The sequence below is a fragment of the Clupea harengus genome, chromosome 5, assembly GCF_900700415.2.
Source record: "Clupea harengus chromosome 5, Ch_v2.0.2, whole genome shotgun sequence".
NCBI classification, from domain to species: domain Eukaryota; kingdom Metazoa; phylum Chordata; class Actinopteri; order Clupeiformes; family Clupeidae; genus Clupea; species Clupea harengus.
Window position 1 is genome coordinate 18,138,658 of NC_045156.1, and position 24,093 is coordinate 18,162,750.

The following is a 24,093-nucleotide window of genomic DNA, read 5'->3' on the forward strand; positions in this document are numbered from 1 at the left end:
ACCCATCAGGGTAGATTCTTCATAACACTGGTTAGGTGGATGAGACTCGCCACAGTCCAGGGGCTATATATATGTGTGTGTGTGTGTGTGTGTGTGTGTGTGTGTGTGTGTGTGTGTGTGTGTGTGTATATATATATATATATATATATATATATATATAATGTGACACACACACATATATATATATATTTTGGTGTCACTCAGTATCTACAGTTGAACTTCATATAGGCCTACACTGTATATAAAAAAAAACAGATCCCACTGAAAAGATGGCCATTCCACGACAAACGTGGGCAAATTAACTAGTAACGAGTAAGTGGTAACCCTTAATAGAAGAGCCGATAGCTTCATTCTCCTATCCAAACAAAGCCATCGGGTTCTTCCATTAGGAGGTTTACCACTTACTACGTGTTAATTTACCCAGGGTTGTCACTAAAGTACGTACTTGGAATACCCCCCAGGTGAGTCGATCAAGTCGAAGTGAAAATTAGTCCTTTATGCTGGCAAGCACTTTATGTAGACTCAACCTTGACTGAACGCTCTAACGACCTGAGTCAAAAGAAAGATAAAGCCGCGTTACCACTAAAACATTACTCTTCTCGACAGGGGAGCCACCGGCATAATTTCCATTAGCAAAGAGTTCGCTCTGCGTTGTCCGCCGTAAATGCCCCCTCTTGTGGCGGGATTAACGAGCTACAACAGCTGTCTTTGTCATCACGTGGAATTAAAACTCTCTGATTGGCTCTGAGGAGAGAGTTTTCGCGCCAGTCGATCGTTTGGCATTGTGGGATAGCAGTCGGAGGTTTGGGGGGTTAGGAACTGGTTTCTGAAGACCGTGCGTTGTTTATTTACATTTGTGGTCTGTATCGTTCTTGAAAACCTTTTCAGAATGCGGGGAGACGAATCTGATTCCGAGTCTGGGAAAACAGACGATAGCTCTGTTCGGAAGAGTCTCGAAGCTCTTTGTCAAGAGCTGAATATGGACGAAGAAACAGCAGCTGAAGCCATGCAAAACTTCACTGCGATTTGGAATACATATACTCTGGAGGTAGGACTCATCAGTTTGCTAGCTAGTTAGCTTATTGGTTAGCGTGGTAGCTAAGTTGAGTCTGAAAAGCTGGTAAAGCTGTCAGTTGGTGGAGAGAAATAACTCCAAATAATCGAACTGTGAAGTCAAATGTTGCTTGCTATCCAACTTAAAACGGTCAGTCGCTGGAACTTGGAAATTATAGCTAGCGAAGTGTGCGATGGATAATCAGCTGTCTGTTTTGACACGGTTGCGACATGAGGTTCAGTTATGCAGTACAATGTGTGACGACTGACTTAGCTTTAGTGGCTAGTTACTTTGGCATATAGTAGTCACTTGACGACGACATTGTTGCTTATAGTACTTTAGAGGAAGGATACTGCTAGCTGTGATCTATGCTATGTTATGTTGGCTAGGCAGCTAGCTAGTTCGCTGATTCATAATTTAAAGGGCAGGCAGTCGCTAGCTATCGAAGTTAGTCTTCCTGCCCCCCCCCCCCCCAGTTGCGCATCTATACGAGCAAAGATTGAAGGAAGCACGCAGGTTCAATGTTTTTCTGAGTGTCCCTCTAGATTGTCTGCACACTGTAAATAAGAGAGCGAGCTGGCCGTAGTGCTCTGTGTCAGATGTCAGGACTTTCAAGCAGTTTCGATATTAGTAAGATGTGTTTGTGTTTTATAATCCAACGTCATGCCTTTTAAAAATGGCTGTCACATTGTGCACGTCAACAAAGATTTTGCCAGTGTACTTTAACTTCAGTCATCAAAATAAGTTTAGCTGTTTTAGTACCCTTTCAGAATGACTGTTGTAATGCAGATCCTACATGTTGCAGTACTTTGTAAACCCACCCAGAAAATAGCCAAGAAACACAATGAAGCAGTTCTTGTTGATTTTGTCAGACAGGCCATTGAATGTCTGCATTTTAGTATTTGCATCTGATATATCTCTTCTGTTATTCTATTCATCGTGACAGTATTAAGGTATGTTTGCTGTAATGATTCAGTTAATGTTGATCATGCTGCATTGGTCCTAATCAGCATAGGGATGTCAGTTTGCAAGAATTGTCAGTAGTTGAATCCTCTAATGTTTCAAGTTTCCATGGAGAATCACCATGGTTTGAATACCACCCCTCTAAAAGTTACTCATGATAATCTTTCCCTGCAGGGCGATGTTGTTCACTGGCTGGCTTGTTCGCTGTATGCAGCCTGCAGAAAGGGCTCTACCCCGACTGTGGGCAAGGGCCTCATGGAGGGAAACTGTGTGTCTCTGACTAGAATCCTCAGGTCCTCCAAGCTGAGGTGAGTGAACGGAGTATTCTGCGTTTAGTAGTTCTGTGACAAGAGGAGAGATTGTGTGATATGGGGTGCACGTTGTGTACCGGTTTGGGTTTCTAAAAGCTATGAAGTGCTTTGATCCTTATTACTGAGACACTGAATATAAAAAATTCAGGAGGGTAGCCTGTTTTCTCAAACTTACTCTAACAGGAGGATTTAACACCACAAAGCTCCTTGGGAGCCCAACCCCTGGTTTGAATAAGTACAAAATATATTTTGGAGCTACAGAACAACGGGATAATCCTTTCCGTTGCCTATTAATCAGTTAAATGGTTCACATTATTTTCAGAGCTTGGACATTAAGTTTGTTTAGACACTAAGCTTCCCAGCCTCTTTAGCAAGACCCTCTTTCTACTGAATGGTCATCCTTCCAGTAAACACACAGAACACACTCTTGACCTGAAGGTAAATAATGGCTATAATGCTTAAAGCTGCCATCTCAGTTCACTCATTGAAATTGTTGCAGTGTTAGAATTAAATTTGACACGATTCCTAAATACGTTACATCAATACTTAACTAGATATTTCTTTATGGTGTGTGTGTGCATATGCTATCAAATATATATATATATATTCTCATTCACTGTATGATAGTAAAAATGGCATCCCTTTTATTGGCAGCTTGATTCAGTTCTTCAGCAAAATGAAGAAATGGTCAGACATGTCAAACCTGTCCCAGGATTTTCGTAATCGCATCAGCCGCCTGGAGAGGAATTTCGAAGTATCCACTGTAATTTTCCGCAAATTTGAGCCAATCTTCATGGACATGTTCCAAGACCCTCAAGGGGAGCCACCCCGACAGCCCAGAAGCAGGAAACACAGGTGAGCTCGTCCTCTCCTCCATGTGTTCTGGCCGTGTGAGCCAGTATAAGAGACCGCATAAGCACAAGCAGTTCCTCCCAGCTGAAACAGTTTGTGTCTTTAAAGGTCTCTTCTACAACTCTTCTATACTTTGGAATCGAAGTGTGGCAAAACTGTAACATTTTGTATTTGTTTTGTATTTTTTTTTTACTTCAAGCTCAAAACTACATTCCCTGATTAACAATATAACAATCCGTTCAAAGGGATGTTACGAAGCCCCTGTAGGGTCATCTGACACAAAAAAAAAAAAAAAATCTGTGCCCATAGTTTTGCGATCCATGCCCACAGATGTTCGAATTCGTGTCCACAGATTTTCTCAGCTTACCCTAGGGAAGCCCTGTAAAATGTGGCCAGGGAAGTGTCAACGAATGTAATTGTTTTGAACAACAGAAGAAGCGCTATTGTGTTTTTCCTTGGAGAGGCGCTCCTAGCAAACACTGTCCAGAAACCATGGCGATATTGCAGTGTTATCTCCTCTGACACGTTCCGTTTAAAGGGATTGCTCTGCATTGCTGTTGGTCTGCTTTAACCAAATCTTTCACTGATTAACTTCGGCTTTACTTAGTGCCTTTTGTCAACACCTTTAATATTTGTTAAGTGTTAAAGACAACAGTACGCATGTGACCTTGGTTTCCGCCTGACGTTTTTGCTCTCAAACTAGGAGCGTCTGTATGCTTTAAAACAGTGTTTCAGAGGCATTGTGCTCAGTTAAATCTCTTTGAACTGTGTTGATTCCTTTTTAGACGCCTTCCCTGTCACATTAGTGATGTCTTCAAGTTCTGCTGGACACTTTTTGTGTACACCAAGGGTAAGCACAGAAGCCAGCTAACATCATCCTTTTAAAAAAAAGGTTACAGGACATAACGGTTCACAAAACCAAAATGTCAAAAACCGTAAATCTGCTGCACCTGCGGCTCTATTAACCAAAATCAGAAACCTTCCAAAATTACCAATTGTTTTACACGTGTACCACACATTGCACAGTTGGTGTGGACTCTGGTGAATTAATCTGATCTCTTACTGTAGTAATTAATAAGTATAGTAGTATTCATAAATAACAGTAGGAAGTAAGTATAGTAGAATAGCAGAAGTTACTAAAAATACTGTAAAATAGTACCACAAATACTCATTAAACCATTGTCATTCATTTCACACAACCAGGGAATTTCCAAATGATTGGCGATGACTTGGTGAACTCGTATCACCTCCTGCTGTGCTGTCTGGACTTGGTGTTTGGCAATGCCATGCTCTGCTCAAACAGAAAAGACCTTATCAACCCTCTCTTCAAAGGTAGGGCAATGTGCAGATATAATAAATGATCCAAAGAACCCAAGACTGCTCTTCCTTGTGCTGAACCACTGTTGGGCGTGCAGACGTGGCATCACAGGCTGTGTTTGTTGTGTTTCCTTGTTACTGTGGCGACTCCAGGGCTACCCAAAGACTGGCCCGACACAGCCTCCTCTGGACAGCCCCCCTGCGTGATTGACAAGCTGTGCGAGTTGCACGATGGACTGGTGGTGGAGGCCAAAGGCATCAAGGAGCACTACTTCAAGCCCTACATCAAACGCCTCTTTGAGAGAAAGGTCAGTCCATTTCAGCCTTTTGTGTAGTCTTCCAATACTGGGACGTCAGGAATTGACTGCAGACCTGAAAATATAGATCAGTCTGTGTACCACCGCCAGGCAGTCAAGGGGGTCGTTGGGGTTTTCTTAACTACTGAATGTTGATCCAAAAAGCAACTTGCTTTCCACTTGGCACCAAGGCTTATTGTGGCAAGTGTGGCGTCGAGGCTGTGACAAATGAGTGTCATTTTTACTGCAGTAATGGCTGATACTGGGTTTAATCATGAGGCCAGATCATGCATGGGGCTGCTTGCTGCCATGGGCTGGATATATTATTTTAATGAAGTCAACTGAAAAGTATGAATATGTTGACAACTCAACGTATTCCTACTGCTGTTCATATAAACACGCAGCTTTGGTGTTGCTGGTGCTTTCTGTATTTGTGTTGTTCAACCCACTGAGGTAGAAGGACCATATTATCATTCTAACCCTGGTTTTCTGTCAACCCTCAGATACTAAAAGGAAATGATGACAACTTGACTGAACTGCTGGATACATCCAACTTCATCGATAACAAGTAAGTTATTGTTGACTTCTGTGCCTATGCCATTATAATCTTCTTTTTATGGGCCAGTACATATTGAGAGATGCTGGTTCTGTTATGACTAGTAAAATACTGTTAGCAGGCCATGTTCTGGCACAAAATGTGAATGCATTCAGCAAAATATCACAAGTAAGTGTTTTGTACTTAAAATAGGTGTTGATTGTTTGTGTAATTTCTGCAGTAAAGCCATTAACCGCGAGTATGAAGAGTACGTACTGACTGTCGGGGACTTTGACGAGCGCGTGTTCCTGGGAGCCGATGCTGACGAGGAGATTGGGACGCCCCGCAAGGTCACGGCTGAAGCGGCGGGGGGACATATGTCTGCCAGGATGCAGGTGGAATCCAACCTGCAGCAGCACTTTGATAAGGTACCAGATATCACTTTAATAAGACAGGAAATGCTTCAAGGATGGCTATTAATTGCACCATAATCAGGTGATCGTGTACTGTAAGCTCAGGAGTGGGCAGAGGGAATGTTCTACATTGTTTGTTCGGGGCAGTTTGTTTGTTTGGTTTAGATATTTGTTTGGATGCCTATGCAGTGTACCAGTAGTTGAGTGTTCATGGCCAAAGATAAGGTGTGTCACCTCAAAATGAGTCCAGTTTGGTCAAAAACTGTTTTGGATATTCTAATATATTTACAGTTAATTATCTTTTTTTAATCTTAAAGTTATCTAAATAAGAGGTAATTTGTTTAATTTGGTGCAGCCAAACCATAGAAATTAGCCAAATGTTTGAAGGTATTATCATCTTAACAGAAGATCAAGTTTGGAGAAAATCAACTGTCCGTCTTGTGATGTGTAACTTGAAATGAATGCATAGCAACTAATACTTCCTGTCATTCAGTCATGAACCTTTGCACAAAGATACATGATAACCCCATGAATTACATGTAAAACAAATCATTTCCAATAGTTAATGTTTGTACAATTTATTTTAAGATGTATAGAAATAGAAAAATGAAAGACTCATTTAATCTGTCATAGGGTACCCGAGTAACCCATTCAGGGACTAAAATTCATGTGGATGTCTGAATGTTCATGAACTGAAATATGAAATGTATAGCATAGAGTTAGTTGCAAAAGATATAGCTGCCTTGTCTTCTCCGCTTTTAAGCCAATAAGGTCAGCTCTGCTCCATGCAATTTCAGTGGCTTCTTCATAAGGATTCTGCTCCATACGCGCATATGGATATACTACCAGAATAAGCTAGAGCTAACAACAAACGGCTTATAGACAAGTCATTTTTGTTTCAAAAATACTGTCTTGTGACATGCAGAAAGATTATTCTTGGCCTTACGGGCACAGTGTTTCTAGATTTGATTGTGTATTGTCTTACTTGAAGAAATGTGAATGTGCCCTCAGAAACGCTCTCTGGCGCCCTCTACCCCCCTGACGGGGCGGCGCTACCTGAAGGAGAAGGAGCTGCTGGTGACGCCCGTGTCCTCTGCTACCCAGAGCGTCAGTCGGCTGCAGAGCATGGTGACCGGCCTGCGCAACACGCCCAGCGAGGCCCTGCTCAACATCTTCAAGTGAGCTCACTTTTTTTTTTATGCAACAATTTGTGACTTTTTGAGGTATGTTTTAAATGAGCAACTACTTTTTGTATCATCTTCAAATTGATTTTGATTTTGAATATGGCCACGTGAATGTCAAATAAACACGCCGGTCATGGATTTTAAGCTGAACGTTCTCCTATGAATGAGTTCAGATAAACGTAACTGAGATTTGATTCCTTGGTGACTAGTTGTTTTAGTACGTACTAACCTAGACGGGTAGGCATGCTTTATATGACTCCGGTAACCCTGTAAGTGGTAAGCGGGCATCTGATGTGTTGTGTGTCTGGTAGGACGTGCTCTCGTGACCCCGCTGACATTATTCAGAATCGTGTGAAGACCCTGGGGGAGACCTTCAAGCAGAACTACACCAAACAGTCTGATAACATGCCAGGCTCACATATGGGTGAGACATGTCATGTCATGTAACCTAGCATGTTTATGATGATGCGTGTAGAGTTTATTTTTAAAGCTTAGAATTACCAGGAATTTGTGTATTCACACACTGATAATAAACCCCAAACTTTACAACCAGATTTTGCAGAAAAACGATTGAAACTGGCTGAAATCCTGTACTACAAGATTCTGGAGAATATCATGGCTCAGGAAATGAAAAGGCTCCAAGGAAAAGACATGGCTGTAAGTCACTCCTATCTCAATCTAAGACATTTACATGATTGTGCTCAACATCCAGTGCTGAGGGAAAATGGCTGATTTGAACTTGATGGCGATGTCTGACCCCAGACCATATTTTTACGTTATTTGTACTAGAGGGACTCATTGTAAATTAGCTTCATATTAGTTAATTAATTAAATGAGGAATAATATCTATAGTAATAGTGAAACATGAATGCAGGAGGCTAAGATCTAAATCTGAAGAAATAGGGCATAGCCCGTTCAGTTTTTTTTATTTATTATTGTATTATGTCTGTACACTTCCATGATGAGAAGAGTTCATTGACTTTGTGCAGTGCTGTCAGGTCTTGTTGGAGCAGGACATTTTCCACTGTTCACTGATGGCCTGCTGTCTGGAGGTGGTGCTCTTTGCCTACAGTTCCCAGAAGACCTTTCCCTGGATTATTGAAGTCTTCAAACTACAACCATATTACTTCTATAAGGCATGTATATTGTTGATCCCTACACCATTGTAATGTGGAAGAAGGAACCCTGTTTGAAGAGAGTAATCATGTTACACACTCCCCCCCCCAAAAAGTAATTCACACTCTGGATATTTATTGAACTTGGATATGTGTTAGCAGAGATGTAAGTTTAATGTGTGTATGTGTGTATTTTTGCAGGTAATTGAGGTCTTCATTCGCTCTGAGGAAGGCCTGTCCAGGGACATGGTGAAGCACCTGAACAGCATTGAGGAGCAGGTGCTGGAGAGCAGGGCCTGGAGCAGGGACTCAGTGCTGTGGGAGGTCCTCAAAACTGCCAACAACAAAGTCCCCTCAGTGGAGGAGGTAGTCATGGGACACTCACACAGACACTCACACAGACACTCACACACAGATAGAACTTTGTTTTGAAGGATGACGACAGCAAGCTCCCACAGGTAGAGGAGGGACACACACACACACACACACACACACACACACACACTCTCTTGCACAACTTCTCACACAGCTAGGCACGAAAAAAATGCATTCCCATGTATAGTCCCATGTATTCCATTAACCACAGGGCAGCAGAAAGTTGACAAAATCAATGTATAAACCCGGGTTAATAGTCTGGAAATTACGGTATACTCAGTTACTTGCTCAGCCTGGCTCTCGGCTCTGAACTCTTTTAACCACACTCTCATTCACATATAGAAATGTTTCTATCCATCATCTCACATATCCGTGGTCTCGCATGTAACCGTTACTTTTGTTCCCCCCAGGTGAATTTTGCCAGCAACTTTGACACGGGCAGCAGCAGCAGCAGCGGCGGAGGTGGTGGTGGTGGGGGTCCATCTCACCTGCCCTTGGTGGCCCTCTCCCCCATCATCCACCCCCGCATCAGAGAGGTGCGCACCGGTCTGGGGGCCAGCGCTCGCAAAGGTAGGACTCAAGCAGGCCCCTCCACCAGCACAGGGTTATGGGTTTGATAACTACAGAACACACATGTGTATATCTTCCCTATACTGAAAGTCAGTTTGGATAAAAGCATCTGCTAAATCAATAAACGTAAATCTAAGTATGTTGCATATTTTATCTGCTTCAGTTGATTCCATTTAATTTATCACTGGAAGACTTAGTTAGTGTCCGCTGGTCAGTATTGCAAAATAAATCCCCACAGGATGAACAGGGGTCTCGTTTCGCCCTGAAGGAATTTATTTTCCGATGCTGACTGGCGGACTATACATTATCCCACTTATTATATGGTTACTTGCCAATGATATAATAAGTATAAATATTTCATTTTAATGATTTTATTGCTTTCATGGCTTCCGCTGAGAAAAACTAGTTCTCTACGCAAATAGAACTTTAAGTTTCAGGTGTTGCGTTGCAACATAAAGTATTACTTGCTGACTTACTGACTGAAAAATGTGAATCAGAAGCACAAAACCCGTTGCCAATGGCAGCAGTCATACTTCATACGTTGGCATGTCCCATTCAATACGATTTCTACTTTCTACAGCATTCTAAGGAGCCGTATAGTAAAACAATATATTGGAATGGAATGGATGACAGTCCAGAAATAATGAATCTTTCTCTCTCTCTCTCCCTCCCTCCCCCTTCTCTCAGACGTTCCACCCTCACCCATCTCCCTGCACGACCGCTACAGCTCACCCACTGCCGGCAGTGCCAAGAGGCGCCTGTTCGGGGACGACATGCAGCCCCAGTCTCCCATCAAGCGGTTCTCTGTCACCCCCATCAAGATCATCCCTACGTCGAACGACGCCACACTATCATCACAGACCACCACTGTGCTCTCTATGGCCACAGCAAATGGCCAGCAGCTCAATATACCGCTGCCAGGTATGGGTGCCTCACCCTTCTTTGTCAAAGGTGTGTGTGAGACATCCGGTCCTTTAACACTAACATACACTACTAACACTAAATACTTGTATCCATAGTGCAACACCCTGCAGTGATTTGAGGTGTCCGTTACACATATTATCCTGTAGTTTTGTGTAACACCAGGGCTGCATCTGATTATCTGTGCCCCTATGGCGCATGATTATGTTTGGCCACCCCTGTTGCTGACGCCATGTTGTGTTGTCCAGCTGTGAAGAACGACATGAGCGGCATCACGGTGATCCAGGTGCAGTCGAGTGACGTCAGCCCCCTCACGGCTCAGGTGCTGCTGACGGCCTCCCCCGGCCGGCCCATCGCGCCCCCCGCCCCCACCGTCCCCGAGCCCCAGGTTTCCAACAAGCCCCGGCGCACGGGCTCACTGGCGCTGTTCTTCAGGAAGGTGAGGAATGCGAGGAGAGAACGCCGGCGACAGCCAGCTGGAGGATACATGCTATATGGATTTCAATTGGCTGAAATCACAACAGAATGTATTTCAGGATTCCTTCCTTCATCTATAGAGATTGTCAGACATCAGTTAAGTAGGTCATCAGATGAGATTTGTGCTCCACACACACTCTTATTACATCACAGAAGGACATGGAACATACAGTGGCATGGGTTTGGGTACCCCTGGTTAAAATGTCTGTGGCATGGCAAGTGTATTCAAATAACACAATTCATATACATTGGCAATTCAAAGTGCTTTACAAATGAGCAGATAAAGTGCATTAAAAAACAGGGAATGATAATAATAGATAAAAAAGAAACTAAAAGAAGATAAAAAAAAAACTGAGTAGATGGCATTTTAATCAAACAGACACCTGTAGGGATCCTTTCCATGTTATCAGACACTTATAATAACATTATGAGCCTGTCAGTGGGGAAAACAAGCGGTGTACTTTGATGCCGATGCTTGCCCCATGGGATTACATTGCATAGCCATTTTGCGGTTGCAGGTTATAGCGTTCTAACTCTGATTTTGATCAGTAAAAGTTTGGACCCAAAAACATCTAAAAATAGGGCCCAGGTTGAAATATCCCAAAGTTTCAACTGATCTCAGAAAGGCATACAGTTAAAGATAATATTCTTTTCAACATTTTAAGCAAGATTTGAGTATTATTTTTGTTTTGTACAATTTTAGAGTGAAAAGAAACTTTTGTATGCCCAAACTTTTGTATGGTACTCCTAAAAGATTTGAGCTCCCATAACTTTTACCAAGGTGTCAGACCTTAATTAGCTTGTTGGGGCTATGGCTTGTTCAGTCATCATTAGGAGAACTGCAAAAGACCTTCAAGAAAACTTGCGAAACCTGCGCAAATACGAATCATCAGAAGAAAAACCCTTCCACCTTCACCCGTCACCACAAAATTCAACGTCAGAGTTTTGCAAAGGGACATCTAAACAACCCCAATAAATTTTTGAAACAAGTCCTGTGGACTGTTAATATATATATAAGTTAATATAGAACTGTTTGGCTGCAATGAGCAAAAGTATGCATGGAGGAAGAAGGGTTTAGAATTTCATGAAAAATGCACCTCTCCAACTGTTAGGCGTGGGGGTGGATTGATCATGCTAGCTGTGATGCTTGCCAAAGGGGGTGTTTGTAAGTACCGACCATGCAGGGGGCCAAAACTTTTGCTTCAGACCTTTTTTTTTTATTGTTATTTCGAAACTGTAACAGATGGAAAAAAATAACCTTGCTCAAAATAGTAAAGAATTGTGTCGTCTTCGTGTCTTTTGGAAATCAGGTCATCTTTTACTCGCTTAGCTATTCACATTTGCATACCACTGTAATTTAGCATTCATCAGAAATGACAACAGAGATTTCATATCAATTAGGCATATTGGCAATTTCACATCCAATTACCCAATTCAGCTGGCTTACATCACAAGGAACATAGAACATGTATTAGGGAGTTAAGTCTGGTGCTGTTTGTGTCGTGTTTGTGTCACAATCTGCCATCTGAGCTACCTGACAGCGGTCATCTCGGCCTGTCTCTCTACCCAGGTGTACCACTTGGCCAGCGTGCGTCTGCGGGACCTGTGTCTGAAGCTGGACATTTCCCCGGAGCTGCGGGGGAAGATCTGGACGTGCTTTGAGCACTCCATCTTACAGAGCACTGAGCTCATGAAGGACCGGCACCTGGACCAGCTGCTCCTCTGTGCCATCTACATCATCTCAAAGGTAGCCCACTATTGATTCTTTTCCACCAGTGCAGCATTGCACTTTTAATCTATCAACCTCAACCTGTAGATAATCTCACTGAGCAGGACTCTTCTTACCTTGCAGAAAATTGGCCATATCTTTTATCTAGATGCTATTTGTGTGTGAGATCCATCATGAAGACTGAAAATGTTTCTTTCTCTTTTCTTTCATAGATAACAAAAGAGGACCACGCTTTCCAGGACATCATGAAATGTTACCGTAGCCAGCCACAAGCCAGCAGTCATGTAAGCAAAGTCCTCTAGCTCTGTCTCTCTGCCTCTGCCTCTGTCAGACAGATGACACCGGCAGCCTCCCTCTCTCCAGCCCTCCAAGTTGCAGTGTTGTTGTTGATGTCCGTGTGGCGGCATGGTCATGGCACGATGCTGTCCAGGCCCCTCGTCTGTTGTCTAACAGTGACTATTGCCTAGCCTGCAGCTGCCGTATTCGAATGGCTGTTAACAAAAACGTTCCTAGATGGGGCAAATATGTGAAAATATTCAGAAAAGAAGAGTCCTACTTCTGTCAGCATTCATGGGTTTGAGGTTTGGGAGATTAGACAGGAAGGGAATGCAATGTGAATAGAAGAAGCATGTTTTTTTTTTTTCAGATCATGGATCGTTCATCATTTGTGTAGAGCCTTGTAGTTTGCCAGCATTATGGCTCATAAGATCTGCTAAGGACGTTATTGTGTGTGTGTGTGTGTGTGTGTGTGTGTGTTAACTGCTCCTCTGCCTGCTTGTCGCTCCAGGTGTACCGCAGTGTCCTCCTGAGGAAGGTCTACAAAGAGGCGGTAGCAGCAGCCGACGAGAACATGGAGGTGGACCAGCCTGCGGAGGAGGGTAATTACACTTAACCCCGTCTCCTGCCTCTCCCCTCCCCTGCTGTGTCCAGGTGAAGGGGTCGAGAGTCTTCGAAAAATCCATCATTTTACTAGCTGCACCTGTGCCCTGCGGAGCCTGCTCATTGTGAAATACCTGGGGAAATGCAGACTGATAAAATTTGGCTAAGGAACAGATGGGTTTCTTGATAGAGGCTAGTGAGAATGTCAGGACCTGAGGCTCTTTTGCGGTCCCAAGTCCTGGTTAAGCGTGCGCAGTACTGCCCATGAGTGCATCTGTGTCACTTTATCTGGAGTGGACTTGGCACTTCATTGTCGCAGGTTATTTTGGCGTTTTTAAAAAAAAGCTCTTCTGGGAAATATTCTTGGAAACAATGTTGAATGTCTCTCTTATCTCTCACCAGTGGACGGAAATAAAGATGGTGAGCGCACAGCGAACGGCGAGCGTGAATCAGAAGAGGAGCGTGGTGACCTCATTCAGTTCTACAACTCGGTGTATGTCCTGAAGATGAAAGGCTTTGCCCTCAAATACGCCACACAGAGTGCAGAAAACCGGGTATGTAAATCTCCTCACACTTCAAGTGAAATCTATTGATTTCTACATTTGTTTACACTACGGAGGCTAATAATTCTACTCTGAGCGAATGAAATGGGAGATGAAATGGAGATGGCCTATTTTCATCACAATACCTGACATGTTCATAAGTGAACCTGGCACTTAACTTGCCTACCTTTTCACCGGTGTGAGATTTATTCCAGTGCCGGCTTGTTGTTTCAGAAGACGGTAGGTTCATCATTTGTGCTGAGTCTTATCATTGTGTATGCATCATGAAACACACAAGAGCATTGATCATCTGATGAAGCTGAAGTTATTCCATTTGTGTGTGTTTGTGTGTGTCAAGGTTATTATAGTTTTGCGTTTTTCACTAGTTTTTATTTTTATTTCGTTTTGACTTTTTGTTTTCAATTTCAGTTTAGTTTTAATTAGTTTTTAAAGCGGGTTTGCTAGTTTAGTTTAGTTTCTATTTTTTGAAAATGCTTAGTTTGAGTTTAGTTTTTATTAGTTTCAGTATTAGTTTTAGTCTTTACCGCGGAATGCAAGAAACCAAGGGGGGGGGGGGGGGGGGCAGTCAAAACAAAATGCTCAAAATGAATAGAAGATACAAGCTATAATAAATAATATGTAATAAAAACAGAATTTGCGCATGTCCTGTTCAAACAGACAGGAGACAGCGAGACGGTGAGGCAGCGACGAGCTGTGCCTCATCTCAGATTGCGCAATCCCTCACAAACTAGGTTGAGCGCATGCGTAGAACCTATTTAGTTTTGCTGATCTGACGTAAAGCCGCAGTGAAAAAGCACGGAGAGGAGGCAAATAGTAGCCTACCTCTGCTTCAATAAAGGGAGCATGCGAGAGCCCACCGGTCGGGTTTATTCTTGTTCTGCCGTTACTCTTCTTATATTTGACATTGACTACGAAAATGGAAGATTCTATAGCTAAGCTAAAACATTTCTCATAACTGGACTTTCAATCAAAACGTGAATTGATCAATAATGGGAGACCAATGCCGTAGCTAAAATGAATGCTTGAAACGACGGGACAGAAGATAACTCGATCGACTTCTCACATCCAAAGCCAAAATGTTTTGAGAATATTTTGAACCTCAAGAATAGATTTGGTTTTGGACGTACAGCGGAGACTAAATATTAGCAGGGGGGTATCTCACCCCTCATTCGCTAACATTACATTGATATCAGAGAAAGCCCTTGCTCCGTTAATTTCCCGTTCTCTTAGGATTGTTTAATGTCTATGTAAAGCCATTTAACATCAAACAAGTGGTTGTGATCACTTTGGTGAGCTGATTTTGAGAAATTAAACTTAAATTGCAGCTAAAGTTGTACATAATCACACATATTAACACGAGTTCATCACAAGCTAGCAGCTGCCAACTGTATGTAGCCACCTTACCTATGTTAGAATGCTGATATGAAAAACAACCAGTAGTCAATGTGCAAGCTGCCAATTGAATGGTGATTTAAGCTACTGTATTGGGTTTATATATTTGTAAATCTGACTCTGAAAGAGTCAGTGCCTCACCAGCCACGAACCTCACCGCACGTTACTGTTCCAGGTAATCCCAAATAGGACTCTGTCGCTTTCTCCCGACTTTTGCCGCCATAATACCAGGTGAGGGGCGTGTAGTAAAAGTGGTACGGCGGAAGATAGACGCTATGTATGAAATCAATTGACATCTATGAAATACATTGACAAAGACGAAAACTAAGGACATTTTCTCTATAATTCTATTTTATTTTAGTTAGTTTTGTAAAGACACAATACAGTTTCAGTTAGTTATCGTTTTTTTATAAAGCCTCGTTTTTATTTTTATTTCAGTTAACGAAAAGAAAAATCACACCTCGTTTTCGTTTTTTCGTTAGTTTTCGTTAACTATAATAACCTTGGTGTGTGTGTGTTGGGGCAGTTAGTTTGATTTGTAATCTCTCTCTCTTTCTCTCCCCCTCTCCCACACACAGATGGAGGCACCCCCGTTGTCTCCGTTCCCGTCCGTGCGAGCCGGGCCCTTGTCCCCCCGCCGTATCTCCCAGAGACACTCCATTTACATCTCCCCCCACAAGAACGGCCCCTGCCTTACCCCCAGCTACACATACAAGTTCAGTGGCAGCCCCTCCAAGGTAAAGCCCTGACGCCTGAGGCTCGTCACCCCTGTGCCCCCAGAGATTCCCCAAAAATATTGTGTTTACATTTTTGTTTGTTTTGTTCAATGTTGTGACGAATGCTTTTCATTTTCTTACATTTCTATAATTTCTTGTTTATCTATAGCAAGTTACTCTTCACAGGCTTAGACGTTGTAGCACATTTGATACATCAGGTGATATAGAAGTGGAACTGAGACTTTTTTTTTTACCGTTTTTCCAGGAACTGAGCGACATCAACCGCATGATCCGGCAAGGAGGGGTGAGCAAGAAGCGTGCATTCACCATGGAGGGCGACGAAACGGAGTCGCCCACCAAGCGCCTGTGCCAGGAGAGCGAGGACGTGCTGCTCAAGCGCCTGCAGGATGTGGTGAGCGAGCGGGCCCACCACTGACCCCATATGATGACCCCCTACAGATCAGCACCAGCCTTGCTCCAGAAAACACATCGACTTTCCCCAGAACTCAGGCTTTGCTACTGCTACTTATCATGTACAAAAGACCCACAATATATACAACATATACAGTCTACAAGAAGAAGGGGGCTTCTGGTAGTTTTCTTTTTTTTTTGGTGGAGATAGGTTTGAATGAATGAGGGTAATCAAACTGCTGCAGACACCAGCTCCATATCATGTCTCTCCATTTACAGCATATGTCTAATGCTGTACAGTCTTTGTCGGTATGAGATCAAGGTCCAGCACCCAACGTCTCGCCCTCTGTCGCTGTTCAGGGTTAGGGGCAGTTCTCTCCCCACACTTGCAGAGGTGGGTACACACACAGACGTCTGTGTGGCTTGTTTGGTGTTTGTGCTGTGACCAGGGGCTTGGTCTCTGAGACAGACTTGGAGGACTTCTGGCCGATAAAGCAGAGGCTGGTTTTGTCCTTAGTGCTGCTTCCAAGGAGCAGCATGTTATACTATTGTGTAGCATCTACACTGTTGTTTTATATACATTGTATTGTTTGTAAAGTTGTTTTAATTAAGGAGATTGTGTTTTGTGGTTTTATTCTCCCTCCATCCAATGCAAACAGTATTTTTGGAGTCAATTGTAATTCATTTAACAATTTCTTGTCAGGAGTGTAAAATCACTATGTTGTGTAAAATCACTATGTTGTGTAAAAAAAAAAAAAAAAGGAAAATATCTCTACAAAAGTTTTAACGTGGAATCAGTGTTTAAGTTACTTTTGTCTTTTAATTAATATTATTATTGTTATTATTATTTCTGCTAGTGGAGAACTTTCTCTGGGACATTATGAAAGGCAAATTCTGCTTTGTTTTTAATCTGTAGCCACAGTGACAAACACTGTACCATCTTTTCAGTCATGACCATTTGGTGTTTGGTGTCTGGAGTGTGCTGTCCTTGCAAGAAATCTTAACTCGCGTTTTGTTAAAATTGCCTTTTTGTTTGGTTGCCCACCATATGCTATTTCAAATGTCTATTCCCCTCTTAAAGGAATACCCTCTTACATTTTAATCTATGCTGTTTTAGTCCTTAAAACATCTGTACTAAACAGTGCCTTTTATATGTATATGGAAATGTGTGCTTGGTTGAAGTGAAATGTGTTTTATATCTAACACATTATTTTACAGAAAATATTAAGCCCATTAATAAAACACTTTAGTTATCCTACTGCCATTACTATTGTCAAATGTGAGAACTAATGTCTTCTTCCAGAAATATTTGTCTTCATCATGAAGACCCCTAGGATCTTTACATACAGTTGAGATGATCATCACGAGTTGGACGTGATTGGAATTGCATTGCAAGTGCCATGGCCTACCTTAGTTCATGATCATTCCACTAGATGGCGCCAAAAGATAATTTTCCTGGCTAACTACATATTCAATTACGTATTGCCATAGGGCTCATTTTCAGCATCATTAAGCTCTAAATCAGTGTTCCTGATTTTCAAGCAAACAGAGAGGTGTAGAAATGTGTATCATATTATGTAAATAGTTTTGAAGGAGTGTTTGAAAAGCAACATATAAACTGGGCAGATGGTACGGATGCATCCCTACAGTTAAGTGTGTAGGTGAGTGTACTATATATGTTTTCAAATCTCCCATTGTAAATATAAATTGCAGTTGTCTGGGTTACTCTGTTAGTCACTGAACATATGCAGCAATTGAAACAATGCCATAAAACAAATGAATGCAAGTGAGAGGGCTGGCTTTAATATCAATGTACTCTGTTTGAGATGTTACCATAGTGCTATGTGACATTTGGCTGTTCAGGCATGTTTGCTGTGTTGGGCTGTGCATCCATTCACAGAAATGGGCGTATAGACACGGGCACTGTCACTAATACAGTAGTGTAACTTCCCACTGATCCTCTACCTCTCTTTGGAGCAGCAAGGTCTCTGGGCATACAGCCTTGGGTTCAGCTACCTTTGTTGTGAGTCGGGCTGCTGGGGATTGCGGGGAGATAAGGGTGTGTTTACGCGTCCTTTAAATGTTACATCAGTTTCACTGGGCCTGGAGACGAGACGCACCAGCCTTCTCAGACCAGTGACTGATCAAACGGTTCAGTGTTCAGGTAGCTTAACAGCAAACCCAAAGCAGAGTACAGTGAAGACCAGCTGACCTGGAGCAGCCAGTCTATCATCTAGCCAGCGAGCTGACCTGTAATCCGGCTGTGCTTGAGCAAAGGTCAGGTTGGATTATGAGTGGATCAAGACTGGCTTTCCCGGCAGTCCGGCCCATCCTGACAGGAGACGGGAGGCCTCAGGCTGCCGGTCAGGAAGAGGAGTAGCCTACTGATTGAAGGTTGTGGATGAGTACAGCAAAAAGATGTGGAAGTAGCACTAGGCTCCTCTCAGGGTGCAGGCTTTTACTATTAAGCCACGTAGGAGGCACCCATGTTAGGCTTATAAGAGAATGGGAAGACCTAGAGCCTACAGTTTAGTAAATAATTCATATGTCAAAATATGTTGTTCTTTGTTGGATTTTTGTTGGAAGTGCCTTGATCCTAGGAACACAAGGAAATGGCTGATGGAATGCAAAAAAGGCTCTTCACAAGTACTGAGTCAAATGCTTGACATGTTAAGGTCATGCAGGATACACTATACTATACAGAACATGCGTAGGATGATATGTGTAAGCCTTTTTTCCCTCTGCTGAATCAACACTACAGTGGAACCAGCCACATATAAGGTTAGTGATTATTTCCCTGTGGGCCAGGACTATGGAATAAATATGTGCTCTTCAGCTGTTTGAGAATAGAGGATTTTGCCTGCTTGGTTTGTGTTTTTTTTTTTTACCAGTTTACAACAAACACATACTGCATATTGAAAGCCTTGTAGTCCTAAGGGCAGCATTAACCTATAAATATCCTATTTGGAGATGAGTTCATAACCTACTTTGTACTTGTATAATATGGTCAGGGCCTACTGTTTAACCTATACTGTATGTTAGGCGGGAAAGCTAGCCTAACAAAAGATGACTTTTTACAAGAAAATGCAAGTGTGATTGCGCCGTGATTTTTCTTAGGCTTACTCTTTGCAAGCTACATGGACGTAAACACTTTAACCTGTGCAAGAATAGTTTGCCACAACAACCATTTGTTTGACAAAGACACAGGGCAGACTGCCTCATGTTCACTTTGTACTGAAAATGGCTGCATGAGCCTTGTGTATTCAATTGTGTCAGAAGATGATACAGCAACCATCCATTCGGCAAAGGTACCAAGTTCGCCATGAATTCAACCCATAGTTAACATAGATAACAATAATTATTTCAAAGGGCATATTTGCACGCAGCAGACAGCTAGTCAGTGCAACTATACAGTATATGTTTAAACATAATTAGTTGGCTCCTTTTCTGAGGAGCAGGTAAGCATTGAGCTAGCCTTAACTGATTTATCACGGCTACTAGTAGGGATGGGCATTTATAGTAATTTTAACATTTGAGTATTCACATTCATACTCTGTGGGGCTTTTTTAAACCTGGCATTAAAATACGTCTGGTATCCAGATAGTATCTAGATATATTATGATATGATTTTAACCCGATTACATTTAAACCTGGTATTAAAATGTGTGTCCAGTGTTCAGTGAGATCTGATCGCTGTGTCCAGCTAATGTCACATACTCCTCTCATTTCCTTGGGTTCTTATTTGCGTTTGTTTGCTTTTCAAAACCTTGCTGGTTTTTGGTCGTGTGCAATTATATACTTCTGCCTACATAGTTGTTGCATGTGAATTGACAACACAATTGCATTTACACTTGTGTTCATGCGTCGTAGGCCTCATGCAGACGAAGCCTAGTTTGCCTGAACCCGGGTTCATTTTTCACACATATCAACTTTTTGAATCGCGTGCACATGAACCCAGCGAATCCGATTGACTCAGCTGTAGTACATCCCCCACGCCTGTTGGTGGCGCTTTAAGGTGCTACAGACAACTGAAGAAAACGGAGAAGAAGACAGGAGCATGCTAATAAAGTAACATATGACAGTAGTTGAGCTCCAACTAGCAACGTTTAGCTTAGCCGCATAGCCTACATTTAATCTGCACAGTAACACATTATGGTGGTTTATAAAATCAGTGGTAAGAGCAGACTGTAGGTTAAGCGAAAAATGATTATATTTGTTATTGATAATAAAGAGTTTAGAACAGTGCAACAAAGCAATGTGCAACATGACATGTCTGAGTGTCTGAGTGTGCCTGTGCTTTATGGAGATGCTGAGCTTGAGCACGAGAGACCACAATGCAAGTGCTGTGGATCCTGGATGTTTCATGGTTTACAATTGCTTCCAATTTCATGGTTTTATTACTAATAACAAATGTAGGCTATTGTTGAGGGCTTTGTCCTTCACGTACTGTAGGCTACCTCTGAAGTAACGTTAACGCTATCTAGTAGCTATCGCTATCGCTGTAACATGTAACGTAACATTCATCTTTATTCCAGACCGTTTTGAAACTTCCGTCTATAATAAAAAATCTTTTCACGTCAGATTTGCTCATATAGGCTATTGCTGACACTTTTATAAACTGGTTTTTGAAAAATGGTCTGATGCAAATAGATTAAACAGTGATAGATTAAAGTGTGGCTTGTTAATGTCATCCCTTTCCTAACAGATAGATAGATACATCTGTATTAATCCCGTTAGGGAAATTCACGTGGAAAAGCAGCAAAGTAATAGGAAGAATTAATTTTTTTAAACTGGAGAGCTGTTATAACTGGCTACCACACTCACTGCGCCATGGCAACCCATTCAGTTATTAAATAATGCCGGTTGTGTCCGTTGTTCTGGCTGGTCTAATGATGCGATCACGTGGGGCAATCCGATTAGGTTTGCGGATAGCGTGCATACGAACACCAACCCGCCACCGGATTTCGAGTTTACTCACTTTGGACCCCCGATTCGAGGGAGTGCGGATACAGTGTGCGGATACAGTGCGTTCGTCTGCACGATAGTGCTATCCGGAGACGGGGTTCTCCGGGTTCAGGCAAACTAGACTCCGTCTGCATGACCCCTTAAGTGTATTTACATATGTACTCTCATGTGGTCAAGCATTATCCGAATGCAATCAGATCACCCAAGACAAGTCAAGGCCGCATGTATTTGAGACACAGGGCCGGTAAAGTGATCTCAACTGGTGCTGGCCAGCACTAGTTAGCTTAGTTGGTAGCTAAGTAGTTAACATAGTTAGTAGTTAGTTGCAGTGGCGGCGCCAGAGATTTTTTTCTGCAGGTGCTATGGGGGTGCTCGGCGTTTTACCGAGGGTGCTATGAAATTAGGGTGATAGCATATGTGTCACATGGTTCTCTACTACAACACCTCCCCACCATATCGTCATATCTGTTTACATGTTTGCTCTCTGAAGCGTCTTTGTGGTCCATAAAAAGCGCCATACTAATCGATCGTATTATTATTATCATTAGGCTGCTTCCGACGGACGCGTACATAGCCGTGTTCCTCTGCGACAGTCACTGACAAAATGCATGCAGCATGTTATAGATTCCGCAATCCCAAATACTTCACTTACTTCAGTGGGGGTTAAAGTTGGTGCCAGATGACCACCAGGTCACCACTACCATGTCTGACAAATTAAACTAAACATAAATAGTTCAAGACATTCTAAACTAAAGAGGGCAAATTAGAATAGGAGATAGAATGAACTAAAACAGTCAAAGAGTCAGAAATGCTTTTAAAAAGTATATATTATTTTAGGTCACAATCAATAAAAACATACAAGCTTATGTTTACCTGGCTAGCACAAACAGACTGCTCGTCCTAGGCTAGAATCTCTGATTTTTTAAGGCGGATCCAGAAAAATCCCCAAAAGAGACCGCATTCATGTATGTTACACATCTAACAAGACCGTTCCACCTTAAATCTTAAACAGTGTAAAGATGCAGGCCCCTTTTAAAAGTCAACGAAACAAAACAGTAGGCACTCAAAACCATATAATCAGAGCTAGATCATTGTATCATTGTACAATAAAACTCTTAAAGAACAGGCAAAAATGCAAACAAAACTATGCTGGAAAAGCCATAAGCAAAACCAAAATCCGGACAAGCCAGCAGACCAGGTGTAGCATGGCTAGCACCCTCAGTAGAGGTGTAAGGTTGATCTCTTTGACCACGACGTTCCTCTTCTTCTAAATCAGATGCAGATACCCCTTGCATTTCTTCTTCTTCTTCAACGTCACATGATTCTTCTACTCGTGGAATTTTGGGTATCAAAAACCGATCCATTATTGTGAATTTGTTGATACTACCGCTTGACTTTGACAGGGCACTAGCTCTCTTTCTCCTTCAATCGTCAGGAAACGTCAACGTTCACGCATGCGATGATGCGACGTGTCTGTGTCGTGCTACGTGAACAATCTGTTAATTTCAATCTGTTATTATTTTCTTTTGTGATTGAAATATTATTATCACACAATAAATTAAATTAAGAACGCAGAATTAAATTAAATAACAATAATAAATATACCATTATTTTCTTGGGGGTGCTATGGGGGTGCTATGGCTAATCCAGGGGGAGCTATAGCACCCCCTAGCCCCCCCCTGGCGCCGCCCCTGGTTAGTTGCTAACGGTGTTACGATAACGTTAACGGCTATCAGTCATACCAGAGGAGAGGATGGGTCACGGCTGTTTACTACCTCGGCAACAACCAGTGTAACAGATATATGACAGAAACCGCAAATATGACTCTAAATTGACTCAATTAATAAATGCGATTGCTCTGTACATTGATCGAATACTGACATCCAAATCGAGTAACGTTATTCATGGCGATCGCTAGCTACTATCTATTTATCTATCTTATCAAGTAGATACCATATACCTGTTTTAGAGAAGTTTATTTAATTTTGTAAATGAATCAATTGATATGGTCAAAACGTTTTTTGTGGAAATTGACAACTGACAAACCGACAATATTGTCCTCGATAGAAGGCCTGTGTGAAAAGGTGAAGTCCCTCCCCCTTCTCACTGTGGTCCAGGAGGGAAGAAGGACTGGACTCCCCTACCTAAATGGTTGGGTCCGGATTCCCCCACCCCTGTGGAGGGGTCCAATTACCTTTTAATTGGACCAAGGTGGCCTTACTTAAGGTGCACCTCATTGTTTCATGAGAGAGAAGGACAGACTGAACATGCTGGATGGAGCTTGGACAAAGTACTAGACAAAACCTGAATGCTCAGAGGTGTACCTTGTCTAGTATAGGCTTTAGTGTGTTTAGTTTGTGTTTGTTTGTTTTTAAAAAACCCTGTTGTAAATAAATCTAGCTATTTTTATGGAAGCCACATGTCTCCTGCGTTGTGTGTTCGTGCCTGCAACCCCATTCTACCAGGCTACATCCCACATAGTGAGATGGCCGGCTCGAGCGGTTTTTCACAGCCTGCTATCTTATAGCTGTTCAAATTCACTAAAGCAGTGTGGAGAATTTTCCATTCACAAATCCTGCTCATTGTTTTTTTTTTTTTTTTATACAGGCCTGTAGTTCCTTTAAAGTTGATATATCTGATAAAATCAAGCACAAAAATGTTCTCTTAGTTTGAACTGATAGTTTACTTTAGTTCATAAACCGGTATGTCTTATTTAAAATTGAAGGCTGGCAGATGTGAAGAAAGGGGAGGGCAATTTGCACCTTGGGCCATATGTCATGCATTCCAATTGAAAACGAAGGACACTCCTCCTTTCCCTTGCTATTAGGTCCTCTCTCCTCGTTCCTCGGAGAGAATTTAACAAAATGAGACGTCCTTCGTGACGTCTCTCTTGGGAGGATATCTGGGGGACAAGCTGGAGGACTGAGAAAACATGCAAATAACAGTTTGGGACCTGCACACCTAAGTGTACCTTTGCTGAATGGATTATAGTCTATCTTGTCACACAAATGTAAGTACAAGGCTCACGCAAACTTTCTTAGTACAAAGTGAACAT

General features: G+C 42.3%; 1 protein-coding gene across 4 annotated transcripts; it reads left to right on the top strand.

The window, feature by feature from the left end:
• The first annotated feature begins 776 nt into the window (after positions 1 to 776).
• On the top strand, positions 777 to 17,331 carry rbl1 (retinoblastoma-like 1 (p107)). Of its 4 annotated transcripts, none has more exons than XM_012829419.3 (22): positions 777 to 1,048; positions 2,192 to 2,325; positions 2,983 to 3,183; positions 3,966 to 4,030; positions 4,384 to 4,512; positions 4,651 to 4,805; positions 5,297 to 5,361; positions 5,570 to 5,756; positions 6,753 to 6,919; positions 7,237 to 7,349; positions 7,479 to 7,582; positions 7,915 to 8,061; positions 8,242 to 8,406; positions 8,826 to 8,985; positions 9,673 to 9,936; positions 10,155 to 10,345; positions 11,954 to 12,130; positions 12,325 to 12,396; positions 12,900 to 12,990; positions 13,394 to 13,545; positions 15,525 to 15,683; positions 15,928 to 17,331. In XM_012829419.3, the coding sequence occupies exons 1-22, from the start codon at positions 890 to 892 to the stop codon at positions 16,096 to 16,098; spliced, it is 3,228 nt and encodes a 1,075-aa protein (XP_012684873.2). In that variant the 5' UTR covers positions 777 to 889; the 3' UTR covers positions 16,099 to 17,331. The 4 variants fall into 4 exon arrangements, with proteins under 4 accessions (XP_012684873.2, XP_012684874.2, XP_031423817.1 ...); XM_012829420.3 differs by having other exon boundaries at positions 9,673 to 9,906; XM_031567957.2 differs by having other exon boundaries at positions 7,924 to 8,061.
• The last annotated feature ends 6,762 nt before the right edge of the window (positions 17,332 to 24,093 follow it).